The following is a 27,036-nucleotide window of genomic DNA, read 5'->3' as shown; positions in this document are numbered from 1 at the left end:
TTTTGTGACGTGTTCACATTTTTTTTTTTTTACTAAATATTTATTTTTTGTAAATTGTTCAAATTCTTTTTTTGAGTGTTCAAAAGTATAGACATGGTGCGCCTATTATGATGCACATAATAACAATTAGGGGTTTTGATGGAACAGACTTACGATGACAACAAAATCAAAGCATTATTTCTAAATAGATGAGACTCGGAAAAATATTCAAGTGGAGAAATCAAATCATTATTTCTAAATAGATAAGACTCAGGAAAAATATAGTCAAATAGATTAGACAACAAAATCAAAATCAAAGCATTATATATTTTTTCCGTTTTCTTTTAAATACAATACTTGACTTTTATTCTATTCATATACTACGTACTACCTACGTTAACTATTCTTTGCAACAAAGGAATATTTTGTATCTCACAAATGATACCCCTTTATTGCAAATAATACTTAACGGCAGGCCCGTATAAGAGGGTGTGCAAGGTGGGCCTTAGCACAGGGCCCCAAAATTAAAAGGGCCTCTTCTCTTTTTGTGTATATATAGTATATGGTGAATGTTGGAGTGGTTGAAAGAAATTAGTTAGAGTATCTTCGGGTTGCGGGATCGACTCCTTTAATAATTTTTTTTTTTTTTTTTTTTTTTTTTTTTTTTTTTTTTTTTTTTGAATTAACTAAATCGTGATTTCATGCATTTCCCATCTTCAAGATTTTTATTTTTAATTTTCATTAGAGGAATATAAAAAAAATTGAAAAATGTGTACTGCGCTTTAGTTATTTTGTATGACTTTTCATTTTTTAATACTAAGCAAAATTTATATATGCCTTTTATTTTTGGAGATTTATATAATCATTTATATACAAGGTTACAATTTTACATTGAATATCAGAATAATTAGTAATGTATCTTCATTGTAAGTTTCAGATTTGGTGAAAGTAGTATGCAGTATTTTTTTTTTAATTGAAACTCTATTGCTGTAGATATTTGTCACCAAGTTTTTGGTCCAATATTTTTCTAATAGAATGTTTTTAATGATTGAAGTATTGAATCGTGATTTTAATTATTTTTTTTAAAAAAAGTAAAAAATATGTAATTAATTAAATAAACCTTGAAATTTATTACTTAAAAAAGGCTTGACAATAAGATTAAAAATAAAAATTGTTGAGTTAAGATGTTAATATTCGAAGGGCCCATATTTAAATTAGCACAGGGCCCCCAAAATACTTAAGACGGCCCTGCTTAACGGAGGTAGTATTTCACTTTGATGATTTGTAGCTAAGGAAAAATATAGTCAAGTGGAGTGTTAGATCCATCTAGATTTATACTTTATCAATACTATAATTATTTTTAATTTTTTAATTTTTACGTATTACAGTAAAAGACATTTAGAGAATGAGATAACGCATTGAGAAGTGTGTAATGAGAGTGATGCATTTAAAAGAAAGCATGAACTAAGAAATTATTTTACGTGATCATTTACATAGAGTCATAGACCCTAAACATAACAAAATCCATTTCACAAATAAGTTATCTTGGACCTCCCATGGCATCTTTTGAAATCTCCATTGTCCTAAGATCCCTAACCCTTGCACTTTTATTATAAATTGCATCCTCAAGTTTTTGTCTCCACATGCCCAAACCAAGATAGTCCAATTTGGGTTGCAAACATTATTATTTTTTTTATTTTTTATTTTTTGTCTTTGGTATGGTCTCCTTGAAATCGATCTTCTCTTGAAATGTTTTTATGTTTAAAATTATGAAAAAAAAATCTATATAATGTTTGATTTATATCTTCAATATGCTCACCATATTTTTTAATATTTATATAAGACGTCCATAAAATTCTTAAAAAAATCATTTTTCTCTCATGAATGCCGCCAACAACTAAAGTGGCATAAGGGCAAACTGAAAGAATTCCAGGAACATGGCTAGATATGACGCATGCATCGCGCATTAGCCCCGAGTCTGATCTTACAAGTTTGACATTGCTTTTAAGAAAAGTGTTTGGACAATTATACCAACTAAATGTTTATTTACATATTTACCCTCACTAATGTTGATTGCCTCTTTTAACTCTTAAGAATAGTGTGCGGATATCTATACCCCTAAAAAATTTATTTATATATTTTCCTTTATTAATGTTACCAACAACTAAATTTGTGACACGATTGCTTTAAAAAAAAAAAGTTGTGACACAAAGGCAAACCGAAAGAACTCCCCAGACATAACTAACTACGACATGTGTATCGTGCGCATTAGCCACTCTAGAAGTGGAATAAATGCATCACTTTGACATAGTCAAATGTTACCTTTGACTTTAGAATTTACTAAAATAATACCTCCGTTAAATGTTATGTGCAAACCTAGAAGTAGTATTAAAAGCAAATGTTATTATGTAAACTTTTATTATTGGATCAATTAATAGTGACTCATCACTTATTTAAATATGGAAGGATATAGTATATTAGTATGTATCCTATATATTCCTATGCAAGCAATAGTGGTCCCACCTCTAATTACAATGTAGAAATGAATCTTACAGATCATGAAATTGATGATTCTGTATTAAATGGAGAGATTTATTTCCAAATTTGGCATATATTTTCATACTCCCTCCATACTTACTAATAGTCCTTTATGGGTAATTTTCACGGGAATTAATAAACATAAATAAGTAGTATAGAGTAATAAAGTATATTAGAAAGGTAAATTTAGGCCCCGTTCTCTTTACTTTATTTTTTTGCTGAACTGAAATTATTTTTACTAAAACAAAATTATATTTGCAGAACTTAAATTATTTTTACTGAACTTAAATTAATTTTACTGAACTGAAATTATTTTTGCTGAACTAAAATTATTTTTACTGATTTTCTATTATAATTCTTCTTTAAGAAAGCTAAATTTTACCAAAATGGACTTATTTTTACTGAATAGAAATTATTTTTACTAAACTGAAATTAATTTTACTGAACTGAACTTATTTTTACTAAAATGAAATTATTTTTACTTAATATTATTTTTTAAGGTGAAGGGAACAAGGCCTTACACTGGGTATGAAAAAAAGTTGAGAGAGAAAGTAATTAAAGTACATGTGTAAAAAAAAAAAGTGCATTAAAAAATAAAATTTAGATGGAAAAGTTAAAATTTGCATATATATTGTGGCAAATTAGAGAGAATTTTGGTAAAAAAAAATTAATATTAGTAATACTTGAAAAAAATTAGCAAATGACACTATCATTTTGGAACTTAAAATTGACCATAAGAGATTATCAACAAGAGACGGAAGGAGTAATTAAAAGGCCATTGTGATTTATGCATGCTTAATGTGTGACTTGTGAGAGTTACAAACCCCCTTCTTAAATACCAATGTAACTATTACTCCAATCTCTTTTCTTAAATTTTTTATTATTATAATGGGACATGGTAAAACTTATTTGTACAAGATTGTCCCACCCAAATTTGAATTGTACATTTAATTTGGACCCTAAATGAAGTGATGTGGACTTAATAGGGCCCTATTTAATATTCATTTGACTAATATCATTGATTCAATTATTTAACAATATTAAGTAATAAGTAAAGGTATTAAAAGTTGAACCGATCCGTAATAACCCAACATATTTCAAAGTGACCCGGTCTAGAATTTGGAAACAATAATTTACCATGACCCAAATTAAATTTGACCTAACCTTAAATCGGTTGATAATCAGAATTAAGATATATTTTAATGTAAATTCAACTAGTAATATTTCTAATTACATAGTTGTAATACGAATTATGGTATTAAGATAAATTAAATAAGATCATACATGAATATATTTTATCGTGCATATAAATTAAAATGACGGTATAATTTGTGAATCATTGTACGAAAGTCAAAGTGTATAGAATGTTAAGGAAAAAGAGTTAGTACTAAAATATAACCAATTTACATAAATGGATCAAACTAGTTCATGAACCGAATCACTAATTATCAATTGGATATATATGACCCGAACCAAACCTGACTTAGAAAGATCAAGAAACAAATTTTCTCTTAGGTTATGATTAGCTCACCTTATTTTAACTGTTCAAATCAGATTTGATCATAAAAAAAGCAATTCTAATAAACTTAATATTATGTGCGTTTTTTATTGTTATATATATTGTAATGACTTTTTTCTATGAAAATTACCTATTAATAAAATGCATCATTAAGAATTAAGAATCTAAAAAGACATCACTTAATCATTTTTTTTCCCTGTATTTATTAGCATACAATTAAGGTCCAAATTTAGTCAAGTCGGACAATCCGATTAGATCATAAAAAGAAAAAGATTCAAATCAAATTATAAAAAATAAGTTCAAAATCACAATAGATAATAAAAAATAAAATCTGATCTATCTATAAATAAACTAAAAGAACAACCGCTGACATCATATTGTCCACGTGGCAGCTTTATAAGAAAGATTTTCCCACCTAAATAAAAATCTGACGTCATTATATTTGGTTGCAAATTTCAAATTTATTTTTTCCTCCTCTCAATTTATCTATACTCTTAATTTATTTATCTTTTTTCTATCATTAAATATTGGTATCTAATACATCTTTCCCTTATGCTTCATCGAACAAAATACTTTGATGTATATATTTTTTCTATTTTCCTTTATATATTACAAGTTCAAAATCATTTTTTATTTGCTTAATTAAAATTGTATATTTAAAAACTCACTTTTATGTATATGCTTAAATTTTCATATTCGGTTTGTTCTTCTTCAAAATTAATTTTATAAAATTAGCATTTACAACTAATGGTTATGTCTCAATAATTTTTTTTGATACGTAAGAATACATAAATTATATACTCTATATTTTAAAGAAATCCGTGCATCGCACGGGACTAATCTAGTGAAGTAACATAGTAACACACCCTTATTATAAAGATAATTATTTCATTGGCTGGTTGACAACCTAACAAGCTAAGAAATCTCAAACTTACGGATTCTTTCTAATTGCTAAAGACTTATTTACCAAATATGGATTATATTTTCATAAAAGAAACCCAATAACCAGGAAACATCTAAACAAATATCAAAAGAAAACCCAATTATAAAATCTAAAAATATAATTCCCAAATAAGCAAGATGCCTCCTAGTTATCTAATTAAGCTTTCTATTAATTTCATGATTCTATTTTATACCCCTTTGTCTTATTTGTTCATCCTATTTGAGACATTGACACTATTTATAAAATGAGAAAATATTCTATTATTCTTAATATATTATTATACAGAGTAGTTCGTAAAACATCAATCAATAACTATATACTAAAAGACACACCAGCAATGACACATGTCTATTTCTGGTGTGTCCTTAGTATTTTTGTAAAAAAAATATTTAATAGAAAATTTATTTAAGGAAATTATTTGTAAAATTTAATTACGATATAAATAGAAACGATATTTACTTTTTTTCTATATTCACATTCAATTAACTAATTAATATGAAAAATAGAATATCAAAATATAATCTTTGTAAATATTTTTAAAAAATACAATCTTCTACTATAAGTTTTTGTGTGGCAAACATAATGTTTGTTTCAAGGATACAATTGAGATAGACAAAAGTTAATGACTAAAAACGAGATATTACAATATATGATCACTAATAAGTATATACGTACATAATTTTTTTTGGCAATATATAACCGTGCATGGCACGGGACCTAACCTAGTAATAACATAAAGTCATGTTGGACCTTATAGTCAAAGTATTGCATTGACAAATGTACTCCGTATATATGTACGTAATTAAAATGGGAAATTTTTTTAATAACGGAGGTAGTATTAAAAACTAGCTTAGTACTCCTTCCGTATTTTTTTAAGTGTTACACTTTGACCGGTACATAGTTTTAGACAATTTAATTGACTTAAATATAATAAGAGATAAGTGGGGTAGTTGGAGTAAAAATTGTAATAGAAAGATAGCGGGGTTAATAGTTTATTGAAAAATAATGAATGTGAGGAAAAATATAATAAAAGAAGTAGTGGTGGGTTTGGGTGGGGATCATGAGAGAAGAGAGATATAATATTTTAATGTATTTTTTTGCCAAAAAAAGAAGTATAACACTTAAAAAACACGGTCGGAAATGAAAAGTCTAACACTTAAAAAAACACAGAGGGAGTAGTAGAAACACATGTGTTGGACTCTTAATTGACTTATTGTTTTAATTGTGATATCTTACCTTTAATAGAAAAAATCTTCTATGATAATTATATCCATAAATACTAAAGTATCCACCCAATAACAAAAAAGTAATAATTTTTTTACAAAATTATTTAATTCTACTTTTCTATCCAAATTTTTATATAAATACAACATCCAACTCAATAACAATCCTCAATAACATTCCTCCAACTTCTCCATAATCTCTTGAATAATTCTTTTCTAGATTTTCAGCCATGGGAAGAGGCAAGGTTCCAATCCAATTCATCGAGGACAACGGCAAACGCCAAGTTACGTTTTCAAAACGCCGAAAGGGGTTGATCAAGAAAGCTACTGAAATCTCTATCTTATGCAAATGTGAAGTTGCTCTCATGATCTTCTCCAACACTAACAAGATGTACGAATATAGGAGCTGCGATAGGTAATTAAAACGCTTACTATTTTATTTAATATTGTTTTGCACTAGTCCATTTTAATGATATATAAATATGTAATTTTTTTTTACCAGAAATTTACGTGATCATTGTATTAAACTTCTTCTTTTTCATCGTTTTTGGCTTATTTGACTGAATTTTTTTCTTAAGTATTGATAAATTTTCTAATCAGTATGTAATTTGCTAAAAAAAATTTACCTTTTTTTTTTTTATGAAAATAAATTTCTTGGATACAGTTTTGAATGAATTTTGCATGTGTTTGAGTCAAGGAAGGTCTTTCAGGGTTCTTCATGACTTCAACGTCCTTAATTTAATTGGCACGTGGTTTTTCTTTTTCATGGACTTGTTTCTTTGAAAGGAAAATTATATTACCTATATTAATATTAACATAACATTAATACATATAATTAAATGTGTGTGGCTCAAAGTATAAGGTCCTTCACATGAAATGGATGCGCAAGTGAGTTTCACGCGCTTTTCACAAAAGTGAATAGACTTGTGTGTATATAATTATTTATATAATAAAATGTAGCGTATATGAGGAAGTGAGATCCATGCGCTTTAATTTCACAAAAGTGAATAGACTTGTTTGGGTATATAATCATATGTAATTAAATGTGGCATATAGGCTAGAGTATATGCACCTCCGCATTGGTTATATGCGCAAGTGAGTTTCACGCGCTTTTCACAAAAGTGAATAGACTTGTGTGTATATAATTATTTATATAATAAAATGTAGCGTATATGAGGAAGTGAGATCCATGCGCTTTAATTTCACAAAAGTGAATAGACTTGTTTGGGCATATAATTATATGTAATTAAATGTGGCATATAGGCTAGAGTATATGCACCTCCGCATGGGATATATGCGCAAGTGAGATCCACATGCTTTTGACAAAAGTGAATAGACTTGTTTGTGTGTTTAATTTATATGTAATTAAATGAAACCTAGAGTATATGCACCACCGCATGGGATATATGCGCAAGTGAGATCAACGCGCTTTCACAAAAGTGAATAGACTGTTTGTGTATATAATTATATATATAATTAAATGTGGCCTAGAATATATGCACCTTTGCATGGGATGTATGCGCAAGTGAGATCCACGCGCTTTCACAAAAGTGAATAAACTTATTTGTGTATATAATTATATATGTGATTAAATGTGGCCTAGAGTATATGCACCTCCGCATGGGATATGTGCGTAAGTGAGATCCACGCGCTTTCACATAAGTGAATAATAAACTACTTGTTTTTGTATACAATTATATATGTAATTAAATGTGGCCTACAATATATACACCTTCGCATGGGATATATGCGCAAGTGAGATCCACGCGCTTTCACATAAGTGAAGAATAAACTACTTGTTTGTGTATATAATTATATATGTAATTAAATGTGGCCCAGCCTAGAGTATATGCACCTCCGCATGATATACATGCACAAGTGAGATTCTAACGCTTCTATAAAAGTGAACAGACTTGTTTCTTGTAGAGAATAATTATAATAAAATGTGCACATATGAGATCCACGCAATTTAAAAGTGTCTTATTGATTTTTTTTTCCCTTTTAAAGAATATATGATACTAGATTTTTCGGTTGTAGTTTTTAATTTTGTACCTATATAATGTGAGATATGTGACTCTTGTTCATAAACATGTGCACCCATACATACTAGGGATATCGTTATTCCAAAAAGAAAATACACTTTAGTAATGTATGTATAAACCTGTTTTTGCCACCATCGTATTTTTTGTCAAAAAGAGTTAAATGAAAAAAAAAAAATATTTTACTTAGTGTGAGACTGCTTCTAGGGCTAAAACTAAATGTGCCCTAAGTACATGCACCTCCGCATGGGATTAGAGCCAGTTACATGCGCATGTAAGATCCACGTGCCATAAAAGGTATAATGATTTCCTTCCTTTGGAGGATATATTTTGCCTAATTTTTACATGTAACCACATTGTTATCTAACATATACTTTTTTAAACATATAAATGAGTAATCTGTAGCTAGACATTGGTAATTATTAATGTTAGTCATAAAAGTTGTGCTACTTCTTAATTATTGAACATTTTGTAATTTATCATGCAGAACTATGGATTCATTCGCAACTATGCATAGGAACACCATTGCCGCTGCCAGTTCATCAAAATCCGCCTCCAATGTTGCTCCAATAATATTGCCGGAGGTAAACATAAAACTATATTGATATATATGCTCTATATTTTACTTTTAGATGTTTTTTAATAGTTTGAAATGTAATCGCAAAATGATCTAATGTATTTTGTTTATGAATTTGAGTATTTATGTTTTCATTTTTACCTCAATTAATTGTCTGGCTAATATTATTATTGGAATAGGATGATCCAGATGTTGATGTGGCTACCTTGAGGGAAGCACTTATTGAGTTAAGGCGTTCATATAAGTAAGTGATAACTCTTTATGTTATTTATTATTATTATTATTATTATTATTATTATTATTATTATTATTATTATTATTATTATTATTATTATTATTATTATTAATCTTCTCATTTATTATCAATGTGGTCAAACTTATAAAACTTTGACAGTATTTGTGCTTATTATATAAAAAATTTATCAGGTGACATATTGTTGTTAATAATTTTCAATTTGTATTTTCATTATATCATTTTCGTAAATTTTCAATTTGTATTTGTCATGTGACATATTGTTGTCAATAAAAGCTGTACAATAAAGAATGTGCAAATCACATGAGAATATATTAAAAAAAAAAAAAAAAAAAAGGGATGAGTAGTTAAATTTAATTATTAATATGCTTAGGAAGTACTTGATATTATAACAAAAACTATTATAAAGGGACAGTCTTTTGTAAAATCATATCACATATGTACTTGATTAATTTTATGCAAAATTCATTCGGACAATATATATAACAACTAATTCCGAACAAATGTAGTGTGCTCACGATTTAATCGGTCGATTTTTGTAGTCAGATGCTGGGAATAGGATTGCAGGACATGAAGTACTATGACCTTCATAACCTGGAGATGAAGTTGATTGATGTGTTTCATAATGTGAGAGCTAGGAAGGTATGAATAATCTTGGTTGTTAAAATTCACACAAACATAAATAATACTGAAAATTAATTAAATGGGCTTTAATTTTTTATATATATACATAATATGTTTAATTAACATGTAAGTTTTATATATGTTGTAGGAACAAATATTCATGGCGGAATTGAGTGTATCTAATGAACATGTAACTTTTTAACTCAAAATAATGGCATTATATTGCGTCGCGCTAACTATGTACTACTTCCATTCAATGAAGTTTAACCCATTCGCAACCACTTAATTACACGGTGTTACTTTCCGTTTGTGCAGGTGCGGGAGATGGAAAAGGAGAATGAAGAATTGCGCAAGGAAGTAAGTGTACTAAAGAAATAAATCAAAGTTTTAATTTATTCATAAGTTTTTTGTATTGTTACGTTCTACAGTATTTAATAAAATATTGACATACAATACTCATTAAATTCGAAATGTGTATGTGTATGTAGGTGGAGGAGCTTCAGCAATGCTTGATGTCGTCATCTGGAAGCGGCTCTGAATCCAGCTCTTTGAAGAGGTTGCGTGCTGATGAGACTGGTGAAGGTTACATTACTGAGAAGAAGCGCGCTGATGCTAGTGTGATGACTGATGATGGTTACATTACTGGAAGGAAGCGCGTTGATGCTGGTGTGATGACTGGTGATGGTTACATTACTAAGAGGAAGCGCGCTGATGCTGGTGTGATGACTGATGATGGTTTCATTACTGAGAGGAAGCGCATTGATGCTTGTGTGATGACTGATGATGGTTACATTACTGGGAGGAAGCGTGTTGATGTTGGTGTGATGACTGATGATGGTTACATTACTGGGAGGAAACGTGTTGATGTTGGTGTGATGACTGATGATGGTTACATTACTGATTGGAAGCGCGCTGATGCTGGTGTAATGATGGATGAAGGTTATATTACTGAGAAAGAATTCGAGTCTGATGATATTCTCAACTTAGGATAAATGGGTATGTACTTGTTCTATGTAAGTTTCAAATAATTTTGAGATTATTGTTACAATGTGGTATATTTACATATCAATTCGATTAATTGTACAATGCAGATTGTCAACAGAAGCTTGTGGTGCTGATCTAAGATGATGCCAAAAGACGGTGTATGCACACTCTTGACTGGTCTGAAGGCGCAGCAGTACATGAATCATGAAGCACCATATAGCTAGATGTTGATTAGCCACCGTTCCAGCTAGCTGCTTTGTTTAATTTGTTGTTGTTGTTGTTGTTTTTAATTTATGTCTTAATTAGCTAGTTCTATATAGAATAATCAACCGATGTTGTTACAGCTTATTACTAAGCTTGCTCGGTTAATTAGGGACTAGTATAAGTATAAACTACCGTTCAATTTTAATTACAGTTCAGCAGCTGGCATTTGATATATTATTGCCTTTCTTTATAATATAAACCCTTTGGGTTTTCTTATATCTTTACTTTTTTTAATGTTATTTTTTTTTTGTTTTTTGGATGGATGATATTTTTAAAGTTGCAATTTATGGGAAAATTGTGTTATGTACCTGGGTGTACCATACACCCAGGGTCATTTGATCAACAAAGAGCAAATAATTATTGCTCATTTATTAAATAAGCAAAATTATTTGAATTATCGACGTCATGTCATCAATGGTGTTGCAAATAGCTCTACGAAACTTCAAGAGTCCATCATCATCTTCCTCTTATTTTATCTATTCAGCAACTAAAATAGGTAATGTAATATCTAACTTCTTGCGTTATTTTATCGAACTTTGTTTATCAATCTTTTGAGTGTTTTTTTTATCTATCCTTGTATATTTAATCTTTCTCAGTCATTACCAATACAAATTGATTGTCTTTGTTAATTTGTGTTCTTCATTGTGATTTGATGTTCATAATATCACATGTTTTCAACATAGTTTGTTCAAGATTGTGCGTTTAAAATTTCAAGATTGTGCGTTTGAAATTTCAAGATCAATGTAAAAAGAAATGGCTAGGATATTATAGAATTTCCTTCATCACTTTTGTTGCCAAGATGTTCTAGTTTCTTTCACTTTAAGAATTCTCTAAATCGTTCATGGAGCTTGCATCAAACTTCGCACAAGCTTGTAGACAATCTAGAGAAATCAGGAGTAAGCAAATCACGCACAGATAATCTACTTATGACATAATCTACCAAATAATGGGCCAATATTATTTGGGTTACACACAACAAAAATTAAAGTTCACCTATTCACCGCAAATTCTTCTATGCATCCTGGTCCATCGGACCACCTACTAAACACAACCCTATACAAATAAAACGCAGCTCTACTTCTTCCCGGTTCTTGCCATCTTTTTTTTTTTTGTTATTTTTTTTTTTTTTGTTTTCTTCTTTACAAAATCTCTCTTTATTTTTTATTATCTTAACTTTTTTTTTTTTTTTTTATTTCTTTCTTGATTTTAATTCATTCATTTTTTTTTCACATGCTTATTTTCTCTCTCCTCTGTTATATGTTATCTGTTATCTGTTTTTTTTTTCCCATTTACATTCTGTATTTAACGTGATTGAAATTGTTGATATTCCCGAATATATCAATCATAGTTAGTTATTATAAATTCATTGTGATCAATATTAATGTATTTTTTGATTTGGAGATGAACTTGTGGATGAAATCAGTGTTTTAATATCAATTGAATTTGTTGAAGCTAATCTGAAATATTTCAATTCGTAATCCATTATGATTGATTAATTGAATTTTTTTTTTTTATTGTTCTCATTAATTTGATCGATTAATTTAGTAAAAAAAAATCCGAACATTGCAAATTTCGAACATTTATTAAAAATTTCTGAGCAATCGGAATGTACCATGCCTATACTTTTGATTATTTAGTAAAAAAATCTAAACAATTACAATTTTTGAATATTTAGTAAAAAAATATCCGAACTGAACATCAAAATTTTTGAACATTTAGTAAAAATATATGAACAATCGCAATGTACCACGCATATACTTTTGAACATTTAGTAAAAAAAATTTAAGTGATTAACATTTAGTAAAAAGAAACTGAACATCAAAAATTTTAAACATTTAGTAAAAATATCTGAACAATCGCAATGTACCACGCTAACTTTTGAACATTTAGCTAAAAAAATCTGAACAATCGCAATGTACCACGCTATACTTTTGAACATTTAGTTAAAAAATCTAAACAATTGTAAAATTTGAACATTTAGTAAAATAATCTGAACATCACAAATTTTGAACATTTAGTATATATATATGAACAATCGCAATGTCCACGCCTAGATTTCGATCGGATTAGCTTCAACAATTCATCTTCATCACTACTTGTAGAATAATTTGTCAGGTAGATTTCTAAAAAATTGTGAAAAATGTTAAGAAATTATACACAAATTACAAAAATTTTACTAATTTTAACAAATTATAACAACTACGAAGGAAATCAAATAACGATTAATAGCAAATTCAAAGAAATCTAAAGAAATTTTAGTTTGTTTAGAAATATAATTTACCTTTATGCACTTTTTTTTTTTCCTTACATGACGATTCGTCAATTTGCAGAGGAGAGAGATAAGTAGTTTTACAATTGAAAGAGGAATTTACAAAATATGTTTGTTGGAGCGAAAATTACGAAAGAAAGAAACTGGAGAAACTTCGAGTATTTGGGCTGCGTGAAATGAGGTTTGTAGTGTATATGGGCATGTTGTCCAGCTATTCTAGATGGACCAGGGTCTACAATAGACTTATTGTGTATTCACTTCCTTCATAAAATATCTTATCGGGGGCCTTAATTATTTTATTGGATTCCTACGTTCTTTTCTTATAGAATCAAATGTTCAATCTATATACTCTCTCTGTATTATATTATTTTCACCAATTCTTTGGACATGAAATTTTAGGAGGAATAGTAGAAAGCATTATTTCATGACGGAAGTGAGGTTGGGTGAAGAATAAAAAAAAACCTAGAAACCGGCAAAAGAGAATATAAATGGAGAGAAAATATAAAAATTATTAATATATTATCAAAAAAATTTCAATTAAGGAAGTGGAGCAAGTAATAAAATACAGAGGGGTAGGAAACTAAAATAGACATACATGTCACCTATTGGCAGTGACGGACCCAGCGTTGCTCACGCTGGGTCACGTGACCCAGGAAGTTTAAGGTTAAAAAGCAATTGAAATCCAATGTATAACTAAAGCTTTTCTATGGTTCAGTGGTTGGAAGCTGTGAGGGACATTTCATCCGAAGGTGGCGCGGGATCAAGTCCCCTAGCTACCAAACTATTTTATGCTTTTTTGTAATGTTTTTCCTCACATTTTATTTTGGTTTAATTTATTTTGTACATATATGTATTTATTGTATACATTAATTAATTGATTAAAATTATTCCTTTAAATTTAGTCAGATCAAGTCTCCTACCAAACAATTTTATGTATTTATGTAATTTTTTTCCTTACATTTAATTTTGGTTTATTTTGTACATATATGTATTTATACATTCATTAACTAATTAAGATTATTCCTTTAAATAATCTAATGCAATACTACTATTGGTAGCATTATAAGGGCACTAAGGGATGTTTCACAATTTTTTTTTTTGTTATTTTTTCTACACATTTTATTTTGTACACACATGTGTTTCATTATATTATATATGTAATTAAATTTTTTAAATTATTCCTTTAAATAATCTTATGCAATACTACTATGGATAACATTATAAGGATACAAAGGGACGTTTCTTTGATTAACCAAGTCTTGTCAGAGTAAGATTTGGTTATGATTTTTTGCAATTTAGATCTGCACATTAATCCTAATGTTGTATTTTGTCAATCATAATAAGAAATTTCATCTAGGTATACGGAGTACCAATTATGTAGGAATTTGACAATTTTTTACCCAAATTTGTGACCAGGAAGCTAGAAAGCTATATTATGCAACTAGTAGTCTTGTAAATTTATATTGACAAATAGTAGTTTTGTAATTGGGTATATTATGCTCTTTGCTTAGTTTTCCAAGCTGTGATGAATAAATATGCAATTACTCGGTTAAATTATCTTGGACGGTTGATTGCCTTGTAATATTTAACCTCCCACTTTAGGGGTTTGGATTTTGATTAAACTAAGTGGTCGATGGGTGGCGGTGACCGCACCCATAAAATCCCGGATCCGCCATTGCCTATTGGTGCAGTTTTTTCTTCAATATCCCTATTTATTTATTTATTTATTTATTTATTTTTATTATTTTTTCCACTAAAATCAACTACTTTCTATTTATTACTTGGGTAACATTCACCAAATCTTTTAGTTGTAATAATTTTGATGTACATATTTTCCGTATCTATATATATGTACACTAAAATAACACCCGTTGATGTCATCATTGCCTATGTGTCACTTTTTTTATTTAATTTTTTACCTCTAAAATGTAAGGATGATGTCATATTTTTTTCTTTTTAAAGCTACCCTATTTAACATATTTGAAAATATATTCCATTTAAAATTTAAAATTTAAAATTTTGGGCTTTCTAAACATGTTATGCTATTTAGTTTTTCTACGACTTGTTAACAATAGTTAATAATATAATTTAATTGAAATTTCTTAATTAAATATAAAAATTATACACATTCAGGAATTGTATATTCATATTTAATTAGAAATTAGTTAGGAAAAATGAGGAAGTTATTTTCTTTCATTACGTGTTAAAATTCTATAATTCAATTCTTATTTAAAACCGCGCATCGTGCGGGGTTATTCTAGTATATAATAATATATCTTCCATATCTATTACTTTGTATATTATGCATATTATGCCATATTTTTTTGTTCAGTATTAGTAAAAATAAGTTAAGTTCTAAAATAATAAGTTTAGCTAAGTAAAAATAATTTTAATTCAATAGTAAAATAACAAAGAATTAGTAAAAATAAATACAGTTCTATATAATTAATTTCATTTCAGTAAAAGTAATTTCAGTTCAGCAAAAATAAGATGAATAGTATTGAACATAACCTAAAAATATGGCCCTGTTCACTTCATTTTAAGAAAAACAATAATATTCCGATAAATTAATATAATTTTATGTGCCACGTACATAAAAAAAATACCACGTATATATATTTAGGGTTTATATTATTTTTTTATATAAAAAATTATCTGTTCACATTAAAATTATATCCTAATAAATATAGTATTTTGACTAATAAAAAAAATTAGATTTTTATTTTAGAATAGTGCCAGATAAAAAAAAAACTACGTAAATTGATTTCTGATTTAAATTATTTTAAAAAAAATAAAAATATATCGTTTGCATTAAATATTTTTTTCTAATATTGGATGAATAGGTGATACTATATATTTGATTTATTATTAATATTAAATTGATTTTCCTCATAACTAGCACCAACAAATCACAAATCTTATAAGTCTATTGCCATACCAACAAATCCAACAATCATGCGGATAACAGCGGATTGCTTTGGAGTTTGGAGTGTATAGAGGTTACTCGTTCAATGTTTCACGGGTTACTAAAACGGTCACATTATAAATTACATTAAAAAACAATTAAAATTTTCCTTTTTATTTATTACAACATATTAATCAAAATATTATATGATCTAATTAAGAAAATTAAGATTTATGCATTCCGCATAAAAAATAATGTGCATCGAACTAGTTTCATGTAGTCTCATACATATTTGGGTAACTTTTATTAATTTCAGAGGTAACATTTAGGTCAAATTTTTAAAAGTTTGTGTGTTAATGAAAGTACACATTATACAAGACTTTTACATAAAAAAATTCAAAGTTTTGATGGGGCAAGATCTTAATATTTAAAATCTTTTTGATTTTAACATAAATACTTGTATATCTACAATAAGTTATACAGAACAAGTCCTACCATTATTATTATTTTTTTTTTTTTTGAAGAAAAACAAAGTCCTAACATTATTTTATATATATTTTATGGAAAACTTTTGTATACACCCGGTTTTCAGTAATTTACTGTACATCGGGTACACTTTTGTCACATTTAGTGTCACTTTTGTCAAATTTAGTGTCATTTTTGTCAAATTTATCAATAAAGCATAAATAACTCTTATATATGTCACGGTAACTTTTGTGCGTTTTAGTGTAACTTTTGCACATTTAATTGTCACTTTATAACGGATGTTCAGTAATTTACTGAACATCCGTTTTATTTAAAAGTTTGTGATATTTTATAGGATATATTGATTTATGGTTAGTAGGATAAATTTAATGATGCGAGGAGTAATTTTTAGGAACATTATGCCAAAGGATAAAATGAACCACACACCTTAGTGGCTTAGTGTCAATATTGTGTTGAGGGCTGTCATCTTGTGACATTGTAAAAATGGCATCAATACAAGACCGTCCACATATTGCTCAGGGCCCAAACATAAACCTAAACCATAAATATACAACTTATTAAACTTGATCCAACCCAATTAGAAATTTATTGTCACTAATCTATATCCAAAAAAATTCACCCTAGAAATTTAATATAACCACAGCCGAACCCAGATACAAACAAGTGAAACAAGTAACAATTAAGAATCTCATCTAATATAGAAATGTTGATCATTGGTTGTTTTCAAGCTAAACAAGTAACCTTGGATTTGAGGATTATAAATTCTTTTTTAAATGGCAAGGGTTATTTACAAATCTGGCAAATATTAAATTTCCATTAAGGAATTAAAGACCAATCAAAACAAGGAAACATAGAAAGATACCCTAATTATAAAACCTAAAAATATAATTTAAAGTAATTTATAACACTATTACCAAATCAAGGTGCCTCCTAAAGTTTCCTATATATTTTCCGATTATATTGTATGCGAAAAACAAGTAACTTGGCTATATATGGGCATAATTCTTACCTTACTTTTTTTCCCATTATATTCTTACTAAACTTAGTGATTACCTTTAATCATAATACTTACTACTAATATACAAGTATAAGATTTCCTCCCCTCTTTTATTTATTAATATTTATATTAATATCTTATTTCTATTTCTATTTTTCTACATATATATAAACATCCCACAAAAATAAAACATAACACCCACCTCAATAATAATAATCTCTTCCTCTTTTGACTCTTTTCTCTTCCTTTTTCCTTTGTTTTTGTAGTAGGAAAAAAAACACAAAAAAATCCAAAAAAATTTAAAAGAAGAAAAAAAAAACATTCTTTAAATTGTTTTTGTTGTAGATTTTTGTTTTTTTAGCAATGGGAAGAGGAAAGATTATGATCAAGACTATTGAGAACACCAACAATCGTCAAGTTACGTTCTCGAAACGACGAACCGGGTTGATTAAGAAGGCGAATGAGCTCTCTGTCTTGTGTGATTGTGACATTGCTCTTATAATCTTCTCTTGTACCGGAAAGAAGTATGATTTTGTCAGCAGTAAAACGTAAGTTCTTTTTCTTAATTATTTAGGGTACATTATTTAATTTTTTGTCGTATAATTCTTGTTGTTAGCTGTTGTTGTTTAAACATAATTGCTGTAAAATTTTCTTATCATAATTGAAATCTTCAAAATAACCCCAAATTAATGTTAATTTCTTAATTAATTCAGAGGTAAATTTTAATATCCTGCAATTTTTTCCTGATTATAATTTATTGTTTTTGTTTAACAAGCTTGGATGGATTTTTATGACTTGAAAAATAATTTGTGTTTAAGTATTACACCTATTTGTTAACTTTCCTACTAAATTAACATGTGTTATAAATTATGGAAATCTTTTTTAATTCGTACGGTAGATTAAGGAGAATCAGAATCCATACAAAAATATTTTACGAGTATAGATGAAGACAAATTATTCAGGAATGTAAAAATAAATAAATAAATAAACTTTTTTTTTTTTTTTTTTTTGCATAATTAGAAAGTTATCTTTTTATTGTGATGTAATTTTATCCTATATATACCTTTGATAGAGTATATAACATATTTGCCATGTCGTAAGTTTTGATTGAGATGGTCTTTTAACAATCTTTCAAATAAAATTTTCATTATAGTACATTTTAGTGATATAAATATTGACTTATCAAGATTCCTCATCTAATATGTGCCCTAGAGTCCACAAACACTTTCTTTTGAGGGAAAATTGTCGAAAGGGGCAATTTACTTTGGTATGAGACACAAAAGTTAAGAGAACGAGAAAAAACATGTGCAAATTAATAGTCGTAATATTTGTGAAATTTCTTAAAATGGTGGTTGTTGCAATATTTGTGTAAGAGAAAGATGTCAAATTCCGTCTAGGCTATGATACATGATACCTTTTGGAGTTGTGGAAACAAAGATACAAAACTTATACTTTGTAATTTAAAGAGGTATAAAGCCCATCCCAAAATGGTTCTCAATTGGCCCAATTTTGGCCCAGCCCAGCTAATATAATCCCAATATATACTTTCAATTATTTGTTTGAATTTCATTTTTTTTTCCCAACTAAATTCGCATGTCTTATAAGTTGTGGAAGATCTTTCTTAATTCGTACAGTGGATGGAGAAACAGAATCATTATTCAGGAAATAAAAAAAAAAAATTAAAAATATCCTTTAATTCTTGATATTTTTTGGTACTTAAAAAAAAAAAATAGAAAGTTATCTTTTTATTGTGATGAAATTTTATCCTTTATTTACCTTTCTGATAAAATTTTCATTAAAGTACATTTTAGTGATATTAATATCATTGAAATTTATCGTCTAATTTATGTGCCCTAGACTCCTAACGTCCACAAACACACTTTCTTTTTAAGGGAAAATCATCCAAATGGGCGATATACTTCGTAGAGAAAAAAAAAAGTGCAAATAAATAAATGCCACAATACTTGAGAAACATTATAAAATGGTAATTGTTGCAATATTTGTAAAATGGGAGAATTATTTATTCCTAGAAATGTCAAATTCTGTCTAGGCCATGATACCTTGTGGGGGTTGTGGAAACAAAGATACAAAAATATACTCTGAAACTTAAAGAGGTATAAAGCCTATCCTAAAATGGCCTGAAATCTCGGGCTTGATCATTGGGCCTGAAAGCCGGAAAATTGGCCCAATTTTGGCCCAGCCCAGTGATAACCTCTAATATAATCCCAATCTTTATTTTTGAACCTTAGAAATTTGGAAAATTAATCCTAATAATTCTAGTTAATATTGTTGTTACTCCTTGAGCATTGAATGATTTGTGGTTTAACTTGCAGAACCATGGAAAACATGTTGCAACGGTACAAGGATTTCGTCGCCAACCGTTCAGCTACAGCCGCATCAAATTCTTCCAATAATGCAGCTACTGTTGAGCATCAACTAGTTGAGGTACGTAACAATAACTATGCTATATAATTCAAGCTTAATTTCTTGATTAATTAGTATGTTTCCATTTTTACCTAAATTAATTGTGTGTTTAATATTATTGGAACAGTATAATCCAGATTCTGATGTAAATTCTATGCGTGAAGAACTTACAAAGCTACGAGCTTCATGCCTGTAAGTCACACGCTTTATAAGGGTCGTTTTGTAAAATCATGTCACGTAATTGATTTTGTAAGGTTTGGACAATGTAACAACTAATATATGACAAATAGTGTACGTGCTAACGATTTTTATATAATCGAACTCTGTAGGCAGCTGCAGGGGAAAGGATTGGACAGCTTAACTTTCTTAGAGCTTCAAAATTTAGAGAAGCAGTTACTTGAAGGGATTATGTCTATCAGAAATAAAAAGGTATAAATTGATGCTTAATTCATAAATTTGATAATGAAATTACAATAGCTTTAAATAGCTAAAATCATGAAAAGTGTAACTATAATTAAGAAATTCAATGCGTAACATGTAACTTAATTGTATGTATTGTAGGAGCGCATACTAAGGGAGCAGTGGGAAAGAAGTAAACAACAGGTATAATCTCAAACAATACGACGTCGTGTTAAACACGATACTTATCTCCGTTTCATAATGTTCGTTCCACCCATATGCTACCTTATTAACTGTATTAACTATTACCTATTTTCAGGAAGAGAAGATTATCGAGGAAAATGCAGCATTACGCAAGGAAGTATGTGTGCTAATAACAAACAATTAATTAGTAGTATCTTTTTTCAGTTACTCAAATTTAATTCTCTAACTTAAATCATTTTCTTACTTAATTAGAGGGTTACATCCTAACTAATTTTTGTTTGTTTAAAACTTATTTTCTCTGAATTTATTCATCTGAAATTATTTTGAACTTAGACGTACCCTTTGTGTTTAAATGTGCAAATTTTGTTATCATATTAAATTAACAATGGATTCCAAATGTGTGGTGTATATATATATATAGGTGCAGAGGCTTAGACAATGCTCGAAGACATCTTGTAGCTCTGAATCTAACTCTTTGAAAAGAAAGCGCGCTGCTGCTGGATTATCGACTGATGAAGGTTCCGTTATGGAGAAAGAAGTCGAATCTGATCAACCTTTTCTAAGCTTAGGGTAATAATAACACTAATTTTTTAGACCTTTGATAAATAATTAAGCTATTCTTACATTAAGTTTAATTCTTACAGTTTAATTAAACTTGTACAATGCAGGTTGCCAAATAGGCGTTTTTGTGATGAGGTGATACCTAAAACAGAAAGCACGTCTAATGATTCAATTGGGGAAAATCCCGCGACGTACGAATCATGAAGCACATTAGTTAGTACAGATAGTTGCTTATTAGAGTGACAGCCAGTAAATCGAACTGGCTTATCGGCTGATTAGAGTGTAGTACTAGTACTAGTACTCGTAGTAATAGGTTCAGTTCAGTATAGTTATATAGTAGTGGCAGTTCTGAAGTATGATACCAAGCATTTCTAAAGATTTTCTTTCATTTCAAAGTTTTTATAGTAGTTCTATACATAGTTGAATGGAAATACAATCACGCCTCCTTTCATAGTTGTTAATTGAATTGTTATTTTGAATTCTGACTAATTACCGTGGATTGATTTAAACATATATTTGAAATTTTAATATTTTAAAAGAACACATTAATACAAAGTATATGACCATTATTTTAAGGAAAATTTGATAATTATCATCAACTATTGTTGCCAAAATTGAAAATACCACCTCAAGTTTTTTTTTTTTTAAATTTTACCACCTAGTTTTTTCTAAAAGTTTTCAAATTCCCACCTTTTTGCCGCATGACGTCATCATGGGACCCACACTTTCGTTTTCCCTCATTCTTCCCTCGATTTCCCCTATTCTTCTACTCCCTTCTTTCAATTTCATCTCTCAAATTTGATTTCAAATACAAAAATTTCGCAAATTAGGTTATAATTTCTACAATCTAACCTACAACGAATCGAATTGAGTAGTTTAATTAGGGTTTGGGTAATCAATTTGGGGGTTTTGCTGAATTCGAAAAATTAGGGTTTATGAATTCATTAATTGGATGAATAACTGGACAATTAAACATGTAATTGGGGTAAAAACATAATTTAAATGGGCAATTAAACATGTAATTCATAAAATGTTAGTGTTTTCGCCCCAATTACATGTAAAATTAGGGTTTATGAATTCATTAATCACCACTACAATGTTAGTGTTTTCGCCCCAATTACATGTTTAAATTATGTTTTTTTCCCAATTACATGTTTAATTGTCCAATTAATCAACTCATAAACCCTAATTTTTTGAATTGAGCAAAAACCCCCAAATTGATTACCCAAACCCTAATTAAACTACTTAATTCAGTTCATTGTAGGTTAGATTGTAGCAATTATAACCTAATTTGCGAAATTTTTGTATTTAAAATCAAATTTAAAGATGAATTTGGAAGGAAATCGCACGAAGAAAGAGGAAAATCGAGGGAAGAGAGAGGGAAACGAAAGTGTGGGCCCATGCTGACGTCATGTTATACAAAAGGTGGGAATTTGAAAACTTTTGGAAAAAACTAGGTGGTAAAATTTTTAAAAAAAAACTTGAGGTGGTATTTTCAATTTTGACAACAATAGTTGGTGGTAATTATCAAATTTTCCTTATTTTAACTAGAAAACCAAATGAGCGAAAAAAAAAATTACTGTACAATTTGTTATATACATTCGGGTGTACGGTACACCCGGATAATTTGCCCATTAATTTTTGCTCAATTAATAAATGATTAATTTATTAATTGAGCAAAAATTAATGAGTAAATTACCCACATATACCGTACACTCAGATGTGCAGAACAGGTTCCTTCATAATTGTAAGTTTGTGGACCACGTACTTCACTCCATTTTGAAACAAAGTCCAAGCCCAAGTCGTTGGATCGCTTTGATGAGGCAATTCGTTTAATGATTTTAAGAGGAAGTCTAAAGTACCCTTTTAGGGATCTCATTTAATTTTTTTTTTTTTTACTATCTATATATTTTTTTTAAACTAGGGCAGCCAACGCGCGCGTTGCGCGTGAAATGGCTAGCCTTTACAACTTAATTTTACTTGTCTTGTGTTTGCACTTCACATGGAGGAATAAAAGATCGGCAAAGGAATATACTACCTCTGGTTCAATTTACTCGCAACAAAGAAATATTTTATGTCTCACAAATAATACCCCTTTGTTGCGAGTAAATTGAACCAGAGGTAGTATTTTTATTGCTAAGGCATTGTTTGTTTGTAGTCGTGCTAAGTTGAATGTTACGTGTAAAATATCTCGTATATTGAAAAAAATCTTTATTTTTATTATTTGTATATGGTGATTCTTTTAATTGGAATACTATGTAGATTCACAATAGAATATAAAATTCTTAGGTTTTTCAATGATAATGCAGAAAAGGAACAAATGTTAGAATTGTTGTTTGTTTATTTTCGCAGTGTTGATGTTAGAATTACTTAATTGTGGTGGTACAATACGAAATAGAGAAAGAATCATCAATGATGAAACCAAAACGACCAATTCCTAATCCACCACAGAGGCTAACAATATATATCAATGAGTTCATTTCATCCATCACAAAGGCTAACAATATTAATTAATCAATGAGTTCATCTCTAATTTAAAATTACAGTCCTTCTAGATGAAGCTGAAACAACTAATTCCTTCACACACTTATGCCCAACTGTACATGATATGTATATATATATTATACTAAAGCAGCATATATCCACCTATTAAGTCCAGTCTAACCAATGAGTTCTTAGACTTTAGAAGTCCTGTATAGTGTATAGTGACTAAATTCAAGTCTAAACTAAATCATGAAATTAATCTTATCTTACACTGATGAATTTCTCATATGCTAAAATAATGATCTTTAATAGAATCCCAGTGTGATCCTATCATTACAGGTTATGAAGTTCATTAGTTCAAAATCCATAGTAGAATGTTCTTAACTTTATGATAATCCTGTTTAAATCTATGGAATTTGCTCCCTAAAAATCCGGCCACCCTCTTCCACCGTCTCCCCTAGGGATGGCAATTTAATCCGAGTTCGATTCGAATCCGATCCGATCCGAAGGAAAAAATCCGATTCGAATCCGTTTAAAATTAGTTCGAGTCTGAATCCGATAAAATAGATCCGAATCCGAGGAGGTGGATCGGACTTGGACCCTACGCAAAGTTCGACGGAGTCCGATCCGAGTCCGAATCCGAGAATATAAGCATATGCTCTATAAATTGGGACAATTCTTTGCTTGTTTTGTAGCATAATTTTGTTATGTAACTTAGTTTATAATTTAAATATGTTATGTTTATACTTTAATTGGTATGACAATACAAGCAATTATAGGTATATGACATTACAAAAAATAAAAAAAAAAATATTCGGATCATTTCGGAGGTCCGTATAAGCGGACCGGATTCCAATCCGAAAATTACGAGTCGGATCGGATTCGGACTCGAATTTTTCGAATTCGGACTCGGATTTAGCCTCATCCGACCCGAATCTGATCCGTTGCCATTCCTAGTCTCCCCCTCTCCCTTCTCGAGCGCCCCTTCCTCAGTGTTCCCGTTTCTAGACCATCGACCGCGAAAAGGTCCTCGTTATTTATTCCTTTTCTGCTATATATTGGTATTGTCAACTTTTTTTTCCCACCATATGATTTGGAAATTTTGGGAAGGTGGTGAACAAAGATGTGGAATTTAGTACTTGGAAATGACAATGATAGTGTGGAGAGAGAAAGTTAAAAGCTTTCAAGAGACAGAGTCATGGAGAGGAGGAGAGAAAACTCAAATGTGTAAGGAAATGAAGACGGGTAAGAACAATTTGAAGTTAGATTATTGGAGTACAAAATTACAAATAGGGGTACAAAGGTAAAACACATTTTGAAGGGTAAATAAGGGTACAAAGGTAAAATAACATTTTAAAGAGTATAAAAGTCCGTGCACTATTCATAAGAACAACTTTCTACTTTTTATAAGGTAGGGAAATATCTCTATTTTGTTTTTCAATGAACTTCATAGTTCATACCTTTTTTTTTTTTTTTTTTTTTTTTTTTAAATCTTCCCATTTACTGTTTATTTGGTCTAACTTTCTTCCATTTACTATTTACTAGTTTTGTACCCCGTGCGATGTCCGGGTTGTTTATGGAATTTTAAGATAAAATTATATTATAATTCAATTTAATTGATTGAAAATAGAATTCTAAATTAACTTTATTTTTTTCCACAAAGTCTATCTATGTTTATGCAACGTGGTATGACACTTGGCGAAAAGTTAAAATGCTATACGATGTTGTCTTGTGGCCTAATTATAAGTTTATTATTTGGTATTTTATCGAAAATAAAACTCTAAACTAACCATCTTATTCTAAAATTCTATCCTAATTTGATTGAAAAAAGAATTTTTAACTAACTTTTATATCTTATGAATCTATTTAAATCTATCCAAGGTGACGCGACACTTGGCGAAAAGTTAGAATGCCAAGTGTCACTATTTCGTGATCTGGCTAAAAGTTTAGCTTTATATATTAGTTATATGATATGATTTGGTATAACTTCAATAAGTTTTAAAAATGAATTTGTTTAGATTCATAAAATCATATTTTTAATGATTTTACAAGTACGGTATTATATTAAAGACAATTATATATCATTTTTAATCCAGACTAATAAACTCAAAGCATGATTTTTTCAAAGCGCAAGAGCATGTAACCTTAGGTCTCATTAAAAATATCTTTTAGGATTGTTTGTTATTGTAAGATTGAGATAGAGTGTGATTCTATTAAATTTTAGCGTTGCATATGACTCTAATTGTAACTTTCATAATGACTTAATGAGTACTCCGAGTACAAAATTTATGGTAGTACTCTTATCACAACTAATATATACTTACATATTAGTTATTTATAATTTTAATGGTTTTGGCCTATATTTATTGTTAGGGAAAAGCATATCATAAGGAAAGCTTCACTTCTAACGAGATTTGATCTCACAACCTAAGTCATGAGACTAAATCCTTACCACTAGGCTAAACCTTACTCGGTGTATATACTTATACAACTAGCTATCAACAACTAAAGCAACTAACTTTAATACACACACCCATATAGGCAAACACTATCGAAGTTATATAATGAGTTGGTAAGATTTGTTTAAGAATGTTGTTTCATAAAATTAGATTTTTAATATTTTAACAAGCACAGTGTTATATTAAAGATGAATATATATCATTTAAATCTAGACTAATAACTTTTCAAATAGAAAAAAAAAAAAAAAATGACTAATAAACTTAAAGCATGATTTTTTCAACGCAAGAGCAAGTAACCTTAGGTCTCATTACAAAAATCTTAGTGTAGCATATGACTCTAATTGTAACTTTCATAATGAGTACTCCGAATACACAATTTATACTATTATTATTTATTACACCTAATACACTATTACATATTAGTTATTTATATTTTTATTGATAAGGTGAAGGACTCAGCCTATTTATTGTTAGGGGAAAGCATATCACAAGGAAAACCTCACTCCCAAAGAGATTTGATCCCCACGACTTTTAAGTCATGAGACCAAATCCTTACCACTTAGCTAAACCTTACTCGTTGTATCTACTCATACAACTAGCTATCTACCACTAAAAGAACTAACTTTGTTACACACGCCCATAGAATAGACAAACACTATCGAAGTTATATATATATATAAAGTACTCCGTACTAGTTTAAATCAGGTGACTAATTGGGATTGGGTTGAACCTAACTTGCTTTGGGCTTATGGACGTGTGGGCCAGATTGGGCCCTATTAATTACAATAAATTGACACTAATGTCTTTTCTTGAAAATCTTAAAAACTTTGTTGTACCACTTACAAAGGTGGAGTTCAATTCTCAAGTGAACCTAGAGCTGTATCAGCTGATTATAGTTATCACTT

The 27,036-nt window shown here is 29.1% G+C and overlaps 2 protein-coding genes across 2 annotated transcripts; both read left to right on the top strand.

Annotated features, from left to right (window-relative positions):
- The first annotated feature begins 6,432 nt into the window (after positions 1-6,432).
- On the top strand, positions 6,433-10,458 carry LOC145633129 (MADS-box transcription factor 23-like). The gene is made up of 8 exons (XM_081685412.1): positions 6,433-6,617; positions 8,729-8,825; positions 8,998-9,062; positions 9,614-9,713; positions 9,844-9,885; positions 10,011-10,052; positions 10,184-10,361; positions 10,445-10,458. Exons 1-8 carry the CDS (start codon positions 6,433-6,435, stop codon positions 10,456-10,458), a joined length of 723 nt encoding a protein of 240 aa, XP_081541538.1.
- A 7,505-nt stretch (positions 10,459-17,963) lies between these two features.
- Positions 17,964-21,392, top strand: LOC145633128 (agamous-like MADS-box protein AGL15). The gene is made up of 8 exons (XM_081685411.1): positions 17,964-18,148; positions 19,934-20,045; positions 20,152-20,216; positions 20,354-20,453; positions 20,586-20,627; positions 20,743-20,784; positions 21,049-21,197; positions 21,296-21,392. The coding sequence occupies exons 1-8, from the start codon at positions 17,964-17,966 to the stop codon at positions 21,390-21,392; spliced, it is 792 nt and encodes a 263-aa protein (XP_081541537.1).
- Positions 21,393-27,036: the final 5,644 nt, after the last annotated feature.

Source organism: Chenopodium album, chromosome 5, assembly GCF_948465745.1.
Source record: "Chenopodium album chromosome 5, dcCheAlbu1.1, whole genome shotgun sequence".
Lineage (NCBI taxonomy): Eukaryota > Viridiplantae > Streptophyta > Magnoliopsida > Caryophyllales > Amaranthaceae > Chenopodium > Chenopodium album.
This window is presented reverse-complemented; position numbering and strand designations above follow the sequence as displayed.